General features: G+C 41.8%; 1 protein-coding gene across 1 annotated transcript in view; it reads left to right on the plus strand.

Moving 5' to 3' along the window:
* LOC129108015 (insulin-like growth factor 1 receptor) overlaps positions 1 to 15925 on the plus strand; it is a 44338-nt gene that overhangs the window by 9069 nt on the left and 19344 nt on the right. The window contains exon 2 of the mRNA XM_054619641.1: positions 475 to 1041. Coding sequence (XP_054475616.1) covers positions 475 to 1041 — 567 coding nt within the window. The remainder of the gene's footprint in view (positions 1 to 474; positions 1042 to 15925) is intronic.

The raw sequence follows: 15925 nt of genomic DNA on the forward strand, positions 1-15925 counted from the left end.
GCTTGAATAGAACCTGACTCGCGTATTTACTCTGTCACGCCACGTTAAGATGGCATTGAAAATGTGCACTGCGAGGCAAACATGTTGTGTCAACAACCGCATAGCTCAAGTGTACCGTCAATATTTAGAAAAAGCACAAACAAGCATCTCTTTATAAATATCCCCAGTTCGGAAATGGAGAACGTTGTTTTGTTAATTTCTCCGTTTGACAGCTATTTATTGCAGAGAGTGTGTAAATAAATAAATGTTGAAATATTCAGATCATTTGTAAGAATATGTTATATAGCCTTTTGATTTAGCCAAGACTTCATATTGTGATGATGAAACAGTTTTGATCCCTGTGGAGAGCCTCAAATGAAAGCAAAGAAATGAATAATAATAGAGCAAATGAGGTTTACGTTACTGTTGGATTTGATGGATTAATGCCCCCCCCCCCCCCCCTCACCCTCTGCTTTTTTTGTCTCCCTCCTGCAGTCTGCGGTCCCAGCATCGACATCGGCAATGACATCAACGAGTTCAGGCGCCTGGAGAACTGCACGGTGGTGGAGGGCTACCTGCAGATCCTCCTCATCGGCGACAAGAACAACAACAACGTCCACCAGGACTACTTCCGCTCGCTCAGCTTCCCCAAGCTGACCATGATCACCGACTACCTGCTGCTGTTCCGCGTGTCCGGCCTGGACAGCCTGAGCACGCTCTTCCCCAACCTCGCCGTCATACGCGGGCGGAACCTCTTCTACAACTACGCGCTGGTGGTGTTCGAGATGACCAGCCTGAAGGACATCGGCCTGTACAACCTGAGGAACATCACCCGCGGCGCCATCCGCATCGAGAAGAACCCCGAGCTCTGCTACCTGGACTCCATCGACTGGTCGCTCATCCTGGACGCTGAGTTCAACAACTACATCGCCGGGAACAAGCAGTCCAAGGAGTGCAGCGACGTCTGCCCGGGCATCATGGAGAACAACCCCCAGTGCAGGAAGACCATGTTCAACAACAACTACAACTACCGCTGCTGGAATTCCAATCACTGCCAGAAAGGTAACGACGGCTGCCACACACACACACACACACACACACACACACACACACACACACACACACACACACACACACACACACACACACACACACACACACACACATGAAATTGCTCGCTGGGGATTTGAATTGCAAATTGATCGCGCAGACAGTCGAGCCTTTGGCCTGGTTTTTGCGTGGATGTGAATTTGGGAGTGTAATGAACGGCTCTGTGCCTACAGCTCTGGCCTGCTACCTGTCACTTTAACTGCTCTGGCTGTTGTGTTTTGTCTGCGGGGAAACAGGAAAGCAGGGGCGGTGGAGGGGGTGGGAGGATGTTGCTACGCATGATCGACTTGTCTTGCAGATCTATTCTGTAATATATCTCAGGTGTTTATCCAGGTTGAGGAAAGATGAAAAAAAAGAAAAAGCTTAACAGAGGTATCAGTGGAGTCTGTGATTTAGCCCTCGGCTCATGTCATTGTTGAGAGAGGTTTTTCTTTTTCATTTTTAAAAACTGTTCATTGTCATGTTAGTTTATCAGACAGTGCACCCAAACCCTATGAACAAACATACGCACACCTATTTACGGACAAGAAATAACAACGATACTAATGTAAAACATCCTAATAAAATATATTTTTAAAAATTAATGAATAAGGAAAATAAATGGGGAGGGAAGGCATTTAAATAGAATACAACTGCTCAAAATAAACCTCTCGTGAGCTCAGTTATGTTGCCTGTTGCTGTCCAAAATTTTCAATATGCCAACCATTCTGTCAAGAGCATTTTCACCCTATATTTTACCTGAAATTTTGCCTTCCATTATCCTTCCACCATTAAAGAAGGCATACCATGCTCTTCTCCAGAGAGGTTTTCTGAATGTGAGCAACTACTGGCTTTTAAATGGCAACATCGCATACTCCTCACATACTCAAAAAAGGCAGGAGGTCACATATTCAGGTGTCTTGTGTTGGTTCAATCCAGATGTTCAAAGCATCCAGAATTTAATCAAACTACTCCAGGGCGCGATGGTTTGAACCCGACCTTTTTAAATTTGTGTTTACTACTGCAGCGTTTTAGATGACTCGTTTCAGACAATGTGTTTTGGCTGACTGACTGTGTTTGTGTGTCTAGAGTGTGTGCGTCTGGCCGAGTTGTTTCCCCGGTGACTGGTGCCTTGCTGCAGACTCAGCATGTTGATGTTTTCGGTCTTGTGACATGGAAGGGTTGTGGGACTGGTCCTGGATCGCGTGCATGCGTGCACATTTATTGACGCGCGCTGTCGCCGTTGTCCAACAAAAATCGCTGGGGTTGTCTGGAGTGGTAGAGTGAGGGCATCACACTGGGGAAACAAACCAGGGGGTGGAGTATGTTGGAGGAAGACGTGTTGGATGGATGGAGGAGGTGTCGGGGTGGAGGAGCAGAGCTCGGTGCATTTTATCATTTCTCACGTCAGCAAGAAGACACTATAGAGAGACAGAGTCCACAATGAACTCTAGACCTCTCCTCTATTTGATACAGAAGCAAATACCACCGTGTAGAAATACTCTGTTACAATTAAAAGCCCTGCATTCACAAACATACTTAAGTAAAAGTACTAAAAGTAGTCATAATACAGAATGGGCCATTTCAACTAGTAACTAAAGCTAGTACACAGATGTAAAGTACAATAAAAGCCTTAGCAGCGTTGTAATAGAAGCATACAGTTGCATGAAATTAAAACCCTTGTGTATCTCATAATTGTACGTAAATAGCAGTACTTGAGCAGACGTACTTAGTCACATTCCACCACTGACCGTAAGCCCTATCTAAAGTTGTGTCTTCACATGCGAGAAGGCCACCTGTCCGTCCTCTTTCCTGTCGCCGCGGCAACAACTCAACAACAACCGGCAGCTGCGTTGCTCTGGGAACAGAATTTAAAATGCTCATTCATGTGATCATTCTTATCCTCCTCAAGTAAACTGCATTGTTAACATCACACGCAACTAGAACCTTGAGGGAAATGTTTAACAGTCTATTTAATAATATGACATATAGACATGAAGGCATTTTGTCTGTATAAGATAAGATAATCCTTTATTTGTCAAGTGTGTGTGGTAAGAAGGTCAAGAGTAACAGCTCTGTACAGACAGTACAGGGCCATCCTTCTGTCTCCACTCTGTCCAGACTAGACCAAAACATGTTTTGTTTTTTGGAGGGCCGAGGCTGTGAAGGACAGGAAATAGATTTGGATATTATTTTTTTAAATAGCCAACAACTAAATGCCTTGGCTAGTAGTAATACCTATATTACCAGTGCTAGTGGGACAGCCGCTGCTTTACTGTTTCTGTTATTAGTGCCTTAACTACTACGCCATCTGCTGCTGCTACTAGCTATTATTATTATTATTACTACTACTGCTTCTCCCGCTGAGATTTCCACAGTTACCAGTGATACTGCTTGGCCCTATGCTGCTACTGAACCCAGTGCACAAACAGTGAAAGCCTAGTTCCAAAAATTCAGAGGTGCAAGACCAAAAGCAGGAACCACTTGCGAACCTTCACGCACAACGCAAAGGCAGTAATTACGTATTATTTTTTAACGCGCACACCTTGCAGCGGCTTCACTACGCCAAGTATAAACTAAGCTTTAGCATTTTAGCACGATCGGTTCCCTCGTCTCGGAAGTCAATGTTTGTTTTTTTTATTGTTTTTTGGTTAGATGCTTGAACTAGGGCCTGTGGTTAACACAAGCTTAAGATACTTTGCTTTTTTTAATGAATGAGTCAGTAAAGACCCCTTTCACAAACTTTGAAGCTTTTCTTTCACGGCAGACTAGCCTGCCTTTACAGATAATAAAGATGATAATTATACCGATACAGATAATTTCACCAAACTTGCCCCAAAGCCTCATGGTTGCAGCTTGTCCACAGACTAACTGTTGACACTTTTAGGCACGGCTGGTGTGTTTGTGTTTAGTCGGCATCTTCCTATCCAAAGGGGTCAACGGGCTTTGTTCAGTCAGTTAAAGCTTACTTAAAATAGAAGAAGCAAAGAACGACCCCGCGAAGATGCATAAGCAGCAAACCGGGGGGGGCTCCTGAGGGGCAAACGGGCCATCGTCTGCTGCTGCCACTGCCTTTTAAAACAGCATTGATCTGAAACAACATGAGAACCACTGCCCTCGCTGCAGAGGCTGCATTGTTGTGCTATTTATTAGGCATTTTATTGGAAAAGTCTGGTGGTACTAAAACCAGGCTTCATTAGAAAGAGGAAGGCCGATGGCTGGAGTGGTTGAGCTGGCTGACCAAACACTGCTCATTCCCCTCAATTGTATGCTTAATAGTCCTGTCTGTTAAAGCCTGATGCTGTTGGATCAAGTCTGTTTGCTTGACTTTGTCCCAGTATCCGCAAACACAACAGAAGACCACACTCTGATGTCTCTGCTGATAACGCCCCGTATCAAGCTTCAGTAATCTTATCTGGGATCTGTTGTTTGAGTGTGTGCCTGGCTCACAGGCCTTCTGCTGCGCTGGCATGAGAGTCATCTTTGTATTCGGAGGCATTTTTACTTCCAGACCCGGGTCATTCACCGGATCAATAAATGACGGAAGGGGAAAGTGTTCTCATTGAGTTACTATAAAGGACGTTCTTTCAGCCGGAACTCATTCATAAAACTGTTACAAGCAAAAGAGGATTCAACGCCTGCTTTCCTTCCCTGGGAAAGTGGAGTGTTTCTTTTTTTTTTTTTTTATTTATTCACAGTGGTGGGGGTTACATTCTCCCATGTTTACTTCCCTCATTTGTTTTTTTCGGAATCTGGTTTGGGTGTTTTGTCTCGTTCATAACTCATGGGCTCAAGAAGAGCCATGTCCGTGCATGCTGGGAAACAAACACTCTCTCTCTCTCTCTCTCTCTCTCTCTCTCTCTCTCTCTCTCTCTCTCTCTCTCTCTCTCTCTCTCTCTAACACACGAACCCCGCACACACGCTCTCTCATTGAACAGTATGGGGGATGTTTTTCCGGTGCTTTGTTTGGTCTGAGGAGATGAAAGCACATCATTAAAGTACAAAGTAGGTCTTCAGGGATTTACTGGAAGGAATGTTTTTTTTTTTTTTTTTTTTTTTGTTAACCCCTGGCGGAAGGGATTAGACTACAGGGATTGTCTATGGGGTTGTTGCAAGATCCATTTACTGTACATGTCAGTGTTTGCTCTTTTTATTTTTAGTGTATTTAGTCAGTTAACGGCGGCGTTTCCAGTCAAGATACAAATCAAGTATGAAAACAAATTTCGTTTTTGGTTGAGCAGGTTGGTGCTGGGATACGGCCTCTACTAAAATAAAAAGAAGTGTTTTCTGCCTGTTGAGTTCTGCTACGTGATTTTGTTTTGGAAAAAATATGAACCTTTTGGCAGGAGTCGGTGGAGGGAATAAATCATGACATTTGTTAACAAAACAGCGTCTCTTTACAGTTTAACTTGGATATAAAAACAGTGATCAGTGCGGACTCAAAGTTTAAAGGAGCATGCTGAATGTTGCAATAGATTTAAAGTTTTATATAGTACATAATATTGTGTATATAGTATTATAGCTTATCAGGTACTCTGGTTCACTGTAAATCACAACCACTTCTATTCGGCAGACAGGAAAATAATCAACATTGGCTGATAAGTATGTTTTCACCAATACATACTTTGTCCAGCAGTGAGCACTTTCAAATGTGTTTTTCAAATGTATCTTTTTTTAGTGACCAAATTGAAGGGCTCATTGTCAAAAGGTGTATTTAAAGGAGGCATGTTTACATGCTTTAAAGTTGAAAAAACTCTTTGTTCTCATTCTGTCTGAATATATCTGTCGTCACCCTCCGTCAGTAACAATCCGTTTTATAGTGTATCAACGGAATTGTGTTGCCAGGCAACAGGGTGAGTCCATGTTTACTTCCTGTCAGCTGATTCTTTCACATACACTGCAACCGTAAACACATTGGGACACATTAAGAATGTAATCTATAGAAAGTGATCTTTATATTGTATAGTTTTGATGTAGAAAACGTTCAAAAATCCTGCCGGCTCTCTTAAAGGCACAGTTTCTGAATTCTGTCTGTGTGTAATTTTCCGTGGATCGAGCGCTTCGATACTTTCACAGTGTTTTAAATTGACCTGCTTTATAAAAAAAGAGACATGAAAATCTCTTTAACGTTGGCCTATTTTTTTGCTGTTAGTTTCTTTTTCTTTTTTCTGTCAAACATGAATAACGCTATCCACCTTAATAATGAAAGCACCAGGTGGGGCTTTGTGGTGTTTGAGACGCATCCCGTACAAGTACAATGTACCCCTAACCTTAGATGCATTTTATGTGCCTCTTCCTCAGCTATCTGCTGATAAGGTAAATCAGGAATAAAGTCTTCCAACAAATCACAGCATATCAGATTACAGTTTTTGCAGAAACAAGTAGTGTTGTGATTTTTTATTTTTTTTTATAAAAATGCTGACTACTTTGCCACTGCATCAGTGAAACTGTGCGTTAGCTGACATGCAGGCGACACACTATCAGCTGTCTAGCGGTGTGTGTGTGAAAGAGAGCTGAGGAGAGTCGCATAACAGAGAGGAGTGAGTGAGTTGTGGACTCCGTCGCCCTCCCCCTCCGTCTGGTTTTGGATGTGGTAGGTTCAGTGTTTATTTACCCAGTGCTTCTCTACTGCTTAATGTGAGGCAGCATGAATACGGAATATTGTGTTAAAGCATTGATTTTGGCTGTGAAGTGTTTGATATTCTCACTCACAATGCACTTCCTTACGGTGTGACAAGGGTGTGTGGCTGGAGCATTTAAGTTGTTTCATTCATTTAGCAGCTGGTTAGTTAGTTAGCAAGCTAGCTTACTAATACCAACATGCTTTCTTGCTACACTGGTTACAGAAAATAAGCCGATCAAAGTTGTCGGTCATGAAGAGAGTCGGGATGAAGTACTTAAGTTGTTTAATTTTACTCAATTAGCAGCTGGCTGGTCAGCTTTTTTTTTTTTTTTTTTTTCTTCCAGAAATCTCCTCAGGTTAAGGCAACACACCTACTTGGTTAAGTGTGGGATAGATAATGGTTTGGGTTAGAATAAACCATTTCTGGAAGAAAGCTCTTAACAGTCGTGGCAAAGAGTACTAACCAATCACAGAATAGTAGGCGGGACTAGGAGGGAAAAATAACGCAAGAGAACACCTTAGAGCCAGGTTTGCTGGTCTTTTTCCAGCAACTTGAGTATGTATCACACAAAAGTCACAATACATAAACAATATATATATATTAAACTCAATTGCAGCCTGTGTTGGAATGATGTCTGTTACCCAAATAGGAATGAAAGGCTGGATTAAGTAATATCTTCAAATGGCTGAGAAAGGTATTGAAAGAGTGAAGCAGGCAAAGGAGAGAGTGAGGAAAGGACCGGATGATGTTGTGATGTACTGCTGCAATGTTGATGGATACACAGCAGCTTGGTGCTAAGGCTGTGGTGTGTCTGTGCTTAGAGGGGACAATAAAACGAATACATGGCTCTATTTACAACAAGACCTGTTCCATAGAATATATATAGACCCGCATGCAGAACAACAACATAAAGGAACAGCAGGGTTAGCGGTGTATACATTATGTAACGAAACAGGGGAGAGGGTGGAGGTGTTTTTTAGATCGAAGTAAACCAAGTGAGGGAAGCCCGGCTCCAGCAGTGAGGTCGCGTTACCCAGACAGTCGGGCTTGAACGACGCATTGCTTAAGGCTTAAGGAAGCCCGGTGACTACTAGTTTCCGCTAATGTCTGTCTAATCTCTGCTATGATTAGCTCCATACCATCATGTACCGATTACAGACACCCACTCTCTCAGTCGATCTGCAAACGCTAGTCATTTCAGGGATTGATGCAGCTGGCGTGGACACACGTGGATGCCCCTTTGAATCCCTGTTGTGAAAGGGATTGAGAAATGCTAATGCGTCCCTTAAATTCTACTGCAGAGATGTCACTAAGGACCAATGCAAGCAATACATTTATGCAATACATAGCTGCTGTCATTTTGACCAAAAACGTCTACACTACCTACATCAGGTTACCGTGTTACGCTTGTCGGTGTGTCTTTTCCATTCACATCTAAGCTTTTGATAGGGCGTGTAAAACGGCATATGTTTAACATAAAAAAGCATATGAGATGCTAGCTTGTTGATGTATCTTTCGGCTGTTCCCTGTAATAGCATGCTAACAGCTCAACGAGTTAACAGATCATTTTAAACTACTCTCTATTGGTTGACTTTTAAAATAATGTTTGGTCAGTAAAATAGCAAAATATAGAAAAACAAAAAATTGAGTCCAAGATGATGTCCTCAAAAGTATTGTTTGTCCATTAGTCTAAAACCGTAAGATATTAACTTAACAATTATATAAATCAGAAAGAAGCAGGAAATCCTCACATTTGAGAAACGGGAGCCAGATAATGATTTTCAAGTTTAACCGATTATAAATATTTTTCAATCAATTAATAGACTAATCGGTGGAACCCTTCTTAGATCTTACAATGTGACTACTCTGGGAGTTATTCAGACGAGTGACACCTGCCATAATTTATAAGGTAAAAAGGACACGAGAGCCAGTTGTAGCGTACCATAATAAGGTGATGAATCGAAAGTAAAAGAAACCAAACAATGTTTGTTATTCTAGTTAAACTCTAACCTCTCAAGCCTGAAATATTTTGACATCAGCGACGTTGCTGCGTTTAGTGCTATTTTTAGATACCAGTAGTTGGTATATCCACCCCATTGATTTGAATCCAGGCTTTGAAACTGCTGGTCCCACCTTCTAAACTAAGTCATATGTGGTTAAATGATCTGTGAGGAAACTGCACTACAGACCCCCTCTTCCTGAAAGCAACCAGTTAAATGGAATATTAAGACTAGATAACATCTCTAAAGATATCTTGTCCTTTAGGAGTCGTATTAACAGTTTTATTGTTTTCAACCACAGCAGACATTCTAAAAGTAGTTATTGGTCGTCGGAAAAAAACTAAAATCCCAACACATGATGGTGTGCAACTGGTCATGCACCCCCTACCCTGACCCAGAACCCGGAGGCTGTCAGGGCTGGTAATTATAGGGACTGCTTTGTAAACCAGGCACATCCATGCCTACTTTTAGTGAACAGTCACACCCATCCCTGGAATTCCTGGAAGAGAACATTACTGGTTTGGCTGCGTTGAAGTGCCTACTGTAATTATGTGGCCTTTAATTGTGCTCTGTTAACACCGTCAGATCGGGATGAGCCGTGACCAGGGACCGAGATCAGTCGCTTGTTTGTGGATTTTGAGGCTGGTTGCAATAGTTTATGTTTTGTTATGAAGGCTCATTTCCCATCATTTCATTCTGCAGTGATCACAGTACAATTACAATGAATGAGCATAAAAAAAAAATCCAGTGAGTCAGACTATGTTTATATGTAATTAAAGTACTGTTCGTCTGTATTTGTCAGGCAGTAACAAGAACTCGAACAAAAACATAAACTGTTGATACATATATTGAATTGTATTCATTGATGATTTTGTTCTTTTTGTTGTGTTGATTGGGGGGGAAAGTAGGATGTGAGTGAAGTAGAACTCTCTCCCCGCTGAATCCATCGCAGATCAACAAAGATTGTTTGCTCCATAGTAAGATGTTAATAACGTTAGTTAGCTCAACACGTTGGCAAACAAAGATGGTTCAATATTAATTATTATTAATTTATAATATCCTGTGAATGTATGAAGCCCGAGATGTGCGAGCAATATCCTGCCACGCTTTAAACAAATGGAAAAACAGGAAAATATAGTTTTATATTAGGTCTTGAACGCTATAGGGAGTTAGCGAAGGGTCAAACGCTGGTCAACTGGAGCAATCGATGCTAACAGTCTCCAGGCGGTTTTGGTAGTAGAGGACGTGGGTATTAAGTACCTGGTGACCCGGCTCCATCCAGTCTAGCAAGTTATCAATGATAATACCAACCTGTAATTTGGTCAGAAGTTCACATAAATCAGCTTCTTCATACACGGTTCAATGTAAAGCATCAGAAGTAGAGAGTAACTCATCAAAGTAAGCTGTGTTGATGTGTGAAAACATCCGGGCCTTTGATTCTGGTTGAGACATGTTTCCCAAATAGTTTCTAGGCTGCCATAGAGAGGCTTCCTCAAGGTGAATGGGAATCTTATATAATGCCTTCTTCATCCTCTCCGTCAAATTCCAGGGAAATTTCTGTCTTCCACGTCAACACACAAACACAAAGACTCAGGAATGTAGACAACTACTTCTGATGGTGTGTGTGTGTGTGTGTGTGGGTGTGTGTGTGGGTGCGTGCGTGTTGCCGATGTCAACAAAATTAGGAATTGACATGTCACAGATTTTGAATTGCTCAAAACAGCGTTATGCACCCACTAATTAAGCAAACATATTTTGACTCAAAGTAGACTGATGGAGGTTACACCAACCTGTGTTTGACACTGACTGTGTTTGATTCACTCTGTAGGTTTGCCAAATGAATCTGCTGTACAAAATCTGGTGTTTTATACTTCTTAAAACTAGAAAAGGATGAGGCCAATTATGTGAATGAAACCAAATACAATATTAAAAAGATCAGTATTGTTTTCAAAGGCAGAGCAGTTAATGCGTTAAAATCCAACAACAACCTGATATGACAAAGAGGGACTCAGTCCAAGTGGAAATAAACCAGCAACAGTCAGGTATGGTGTCTGTTGATATGGAAACCCTGGGCTCAGTGCCATGTCCTTTTCCAACTGAACAGAAACAGTATGATATTTCAAGAGAATTACCATAGTATTACCTTGTTTCATTCTGAACTTCAGGTACTTGCATCATTACAGCAACAAGCTTCAACGTATTAAGGATCTGTTGTTTAGTAATTACTTGTGGTTTGGATGATTATTGTACAGCCACAGTTCTTAGCCCTACAGAGGAGCTGCAGCTCCTGCTTTTGGTCCTAATATGGAATCACTAGTGATGACAGAGAGCATCATCTGTATTTACTGAAAACAGCTGTGATCCAAGGGATTCATCAGTGGTTGAGATTGAGCTCAACATGGGGTACCCATAGGTGTGGAAAGAGAGCTGAATACAGCGTTGGTGGCGGGGCCCCGTTCATGCCTTTGAAAGTTGTTCAGTGCAAATCGAGCAAAAATTATTTTACTTCTGAGTATTAGTACTTCTGGCGATCTTCCCCATCCATAGAGCACATGGAGCAGGCACACTAGCGTTTCCTTTAGCCTCGTTAAAGGAAGGTTTGTCCTTTTCCTCCAGCCTCGTTCTCGGTCTCCTTCAACTTTTAGGACCTTTTCAAATATTCGTATTGAGAAGTGGATTTACCACAAGAAATTGATCCCTGGATTTATGCATGTCTCTTTCCCAATCTAATTCTATCAGGAAAAGTATTTTTGAGCACAATGGCATCACATGACAGACCCATACATTTGTGATACTACCGTCACCAAGAACAAATTGGGCTTGGTTAGATTGCAGGAACTTATGTTCGTCTTTTGCTTTGCTTACATTTTGAATAATGAGTTTGCATTAGCTAAAACACTTTCCTTGTTTTCTGAGCAAGCTGCTTCCAATTATGTTTATGCTATTCTAAAACGCAAACTCGAAAACAAACGTGAAGACACACACAACTTGCCTACATCAGGAGTTGTCTGTAGGTGACATTGTATTTGCACTCAGGGTTTAGTCTTTGGATCATAAAATTGAATTATAACAATAATATTAAAGTATTCTTATTGTGGCCATTGTTATTTTCAGCAACTCTCCATTTTGTTCTGGAAATGGAGCCATATGTGATGTCTGTCCTAATCTTATCTTGGATCTGTAGGTATCAGGTAACAGCTAACGCGGTAGCTCCTTGTAAACCCAATCCACCCTGTTATTGTCTGACCTCTGTGGAGGCTCTGGGGACCAGCCTGTTTGATTTGTCTTGTCTTTTCCAGGTCATTCAGCTGGGGGATGCCAGGAATTCCTTTTGTCTGTATTTATCTCGAAGTGTCAGCTGATCTGACAGATGTGTGCTCCCAACAAGTTCCACAAGGCTAACTGTTGGCTCTGTTGAGACTAGCTGAAACAGAATATTTTTTTCGGATGTTGTTTCTTTTGCTTTGACTATAAGGTAATGATGGTGGATAATGAAAAAAAATTAGAATAGTCTTTGCCGGTGGGGAGCCGGTGCGGGATTGTGTTCAAACGATGGAGAAATAAAAGCAGGCGGAAGGTTTAAAAAGAAATAGATAAAGAAGATCTATTGTTGCTCAATCCTGCCTTGAAAGAGAATAAACTGGTGTCTTCTGTCCTTCAAACTGGATTTACTGGTTTGTAATTCATCTTCTCCCCAGTACACTTTGGGAACAGGCCCACGCCCAAGGATACCATTGCAGCTGATTTGCCATAAACACACTAAACCAGCTACGCATCTCTCGTTTTTGACTCTTTTTTCCCCATACATCATGGACTTAGTAAGGTGCTGTGTGGCAGTAATGTTAAGAAACAACTTTTCTGTTGCCTGAATTATATGTAGATACATATTTTTATTCACATATTAATTTCTATATTATTAAATTAATTCAGTTTCTGTAAAATCTTTCCATGCCTCCCCAAACATGGGAATCACCACTCTAAGCCATCACGCACTACAGGTGCCTGTGTTTATGCTGTGAAACACGACTCGGCAAGCGGAACCGTGAGATTTGGTCCACAGTCTCTGGAGCCGCAGTCCGTCTTGGTGTAATGTTACGAGGTGACAGGCAGCGGCGTCCCCACAGCCCCGTGTGAACCCCTCTCTCCTTGAGAGAGTGAGCCAGAAAGAGTCCCGTCACTTACTGGGGAAAGAAGGCTTCATCTCCGCGTTAGTGTTTTATTTACTTTGAACAGACCGTTATGATCAACAGGAAGCATCAGACCACACGTCTCCTGTGGGACGTCTTCTCACACTCGGAGGAGCGGCGGGGAGGAAATCCAGAACGGTGTTTGATATTCCTGTCAGCAACACTGTGCAAACTGCAGCTCTCTACCTGTGCTATACAGCAGGTGCTGTAACGGGAATAGTGTCTGCCTTTGTGTTAAAATAAACTTCATGTCTGAATCCGCTAAAAATTGCAGCAAAGCCTTTTGGATCGGGGAAAACCCTCTTGTTCATAATTTATTTATTAATTTAATCAGAACAGGACCCAGTGAAGCTGTCTCTATGAGTCATCGAATTACAATTCCCCCCCAAAAAGTACTTTGCACCAGCCGATAAACACTATATCTCCTCTGTCCTGTTTCTAATCATGGTTTCCATCCAAATGGTGCACAGGTTAAAAGCATATTTCAAAATAAATGTTTCGTTTTGTTATTATGTTAATGTAACAATTGATTATTCATGTTTTTTTAGTCAGCCTAAACACAAACACGGCCGTTTGGGTTAATGGTGCGTTCGCTCTTTGTTGTCATCTCTGTTGCTCAAAGCGATTCGCGATCTGCGACGTTGCGTCCTCTGCTGTCTAATGCATTGGACCCGTTGAGCCGACCGACTGGCTTTGGCCATGTCCGGTATCGTCTGCTGTGATTCTCAAGAGGTGAACCGGACACTGCTGGTCAGCCATGTAGAGATGTGAATGGACTGAAATAATGGAGAGCTTTGTTCTGCTGAGGCAAATCAGCCTGTAGACAATGCACACACACTACTGACTGACTGACTGGCTTTTCTGAATGACTGATTCACTGATTGAACCTAAACACTGACAGACTCCCTGGCTGTAACAGATCTGTCTTTGTACGAGACTGGAAACACAGCTGTATTGTTGTGTTTTCTGTCCATCATCAACTTCTAGTTCAGTCTGAGGAGGTGAGCGTGGTGATGCTGTTTGTTTCCCCCAATCCAGAGTACCGGAACGCACTGGAAGGGCGTGGTGTGTAGAGTCAGGGTACACCCTGGAGAGGTCGCAGGTCAATCACAGGGCTGACATGTCCTTTTGACAGACTGAAGGCCTTGGAGCTAGTCGGTGACCACAAAGGGTCACAGAGCAGTGCAGCTGAAGTGTAACAGATTTAAATATGCCTGTTTCTTATTATAAATAAAAAAATAACAAAAATGACGGTCAATGATAGATACTGACAGATTATTTTTTTTAAACACTGACTGTCAAACAATTATGTAAATTAGTCTGTTTTAGTGGCTCTTGGAAGCTTGTGTTGTGTCGAGTATGACTTCTGAGTTCTGTGTTTGCAGAAAAATAATGAATATGCATATGTCTGAAACAATAAGTTCATAGGTGTAAAAGAAAGTGTTGCTTGAGCAAGGCAGCAGACGTAAACCTGGTAATACAAACCTGCATCTGCATGTTGTGTTTTTAGGGAAATAAATACAGGCAACATCTAAATCATAATCTTCTGATGAAGCCTGAGGGAAATAAAGAGACATTAAAGCTAAATGTGACCCAAAACCAACTGGTTTTTGAACAATTTCAATTACAAAGCTGTAGTGCACATACAGTGAATGAGGCTGAATGTTGATGAATGAAATGGTGCCGATCAATAATACTCTTGATCCCTGTGATCAGTAGTCACACATTTATTAAAGAGTAAGGATGTTTTTAATTTTGACATGAGAAGAAAAGGGGTTGTAGAAGGAAAAATATCAGACTTTGATTGATAATATTGTAAGAACATATTCAAAAATTGCCTCAAATTTGAAAAAAGCTCTGCCATATCCGGACGGGTTATTACAAAACCAAATCATACAGGAAGTTGAGGGAGCCCCAGGGGTCTGTTCCTGGCAGTCTTTGTCACCAGGGCAACACAATTAATGGGGGAAAAAACCCCATCACAATCCCAGTATTGACTACAGTCATTTCCATCTAACATCCTGATCAAATCAAATTATTTATAAAGTCCTAAACAACAAGTTCACATGTTCCCATGAAGATGGAACTTTTTGGATTATTATTTCATCAGAGCAAGTCGTTAGCATTTTGCTCCAACTCCTCTCTACTCGTAACAAAAACGTGTGATATTCAACTTTAAAATCTAGTCGTAATATTCAGAAGAAAGTGGGGATCCACTACATACAGACAAGAATTGTCAAATGAGGGTCAGTGTATCTGTTTAGCCGGTCTTTGACATGTAAACGACTGAGGTTATTAATCAGATCGAAAAGATTCCAGATGTCGTTTGCGCGTACGGGTTGAATTACTTCTGAATTACAGTAACCGATGGATTTCCAGTCTGTGCTGTTGGAACTGAAGCCAATAGATCTCTATCTGTGTTTTTGAATCAACTCTGCTGTCATCAGTCTAGACATCTGCCTTTGCCTGTTATTGTTGTGCCGTGCTGCTGAGTAGTACACAGTGCTAAAGCCTGGAGCGTCATCACAGCAACTGTGCGTCTGTGTCTGTGTGTGGGACATGCTGTTCCTATCACACCCCGAGGATGGGGGCCGAAAACAAGGATTAACAGTTAGAGAAGGCTTTTAATTCTTAGTCGATCAGCTGATCAAGCGGGAGGGAGGGAGGGAGAGAGAGAGAGAGAGAGAGAGAGAGAGAGAGAGAGAGAGAGAGAGAGAGAGAGAGAGAGAGAGAGAGAGGAGGAGAGAGAGAGATTTCAATAGCAGCCATAGTCCACCTGCTACTTTCATTGTTATACCAGCCAGCAGGAGTTATGAATGACTCCGAAGTTTTATCTTATTATGGCTGCTATGAAAAATAAAATTTAGAAGAAACATTTTCCCGCCGTTTGGCTGTTGACTTCATTTGTGAGTTCATCCTGTTTCCCTGGAAGCCCTGTATCGGCTTTTTTTGACCCGGAGCAGCCTGCCTGATGAAAGCATGGAATGAGCTGAATTGTTATACCTAAAGTAACTTTTCTTACAACCCGCCCTTTCATTATAATACC

Source organism: Anoplopoma fimbria, chromosome 2 (genome assembly GCF_027596085.1).
Source record: "Anoplopoma fimbria isolate UVic2021 breed Golden Eagle Sablefish chromosome 2, Afim_UVic_2022, whole genome shotgun sequence".
NCBI lineage: Eukaryota > Metazoa > Chordata > Actinopteri > Perciformes > Anoplopomatidae > Anoplopoma > Anoplopoma fimbria.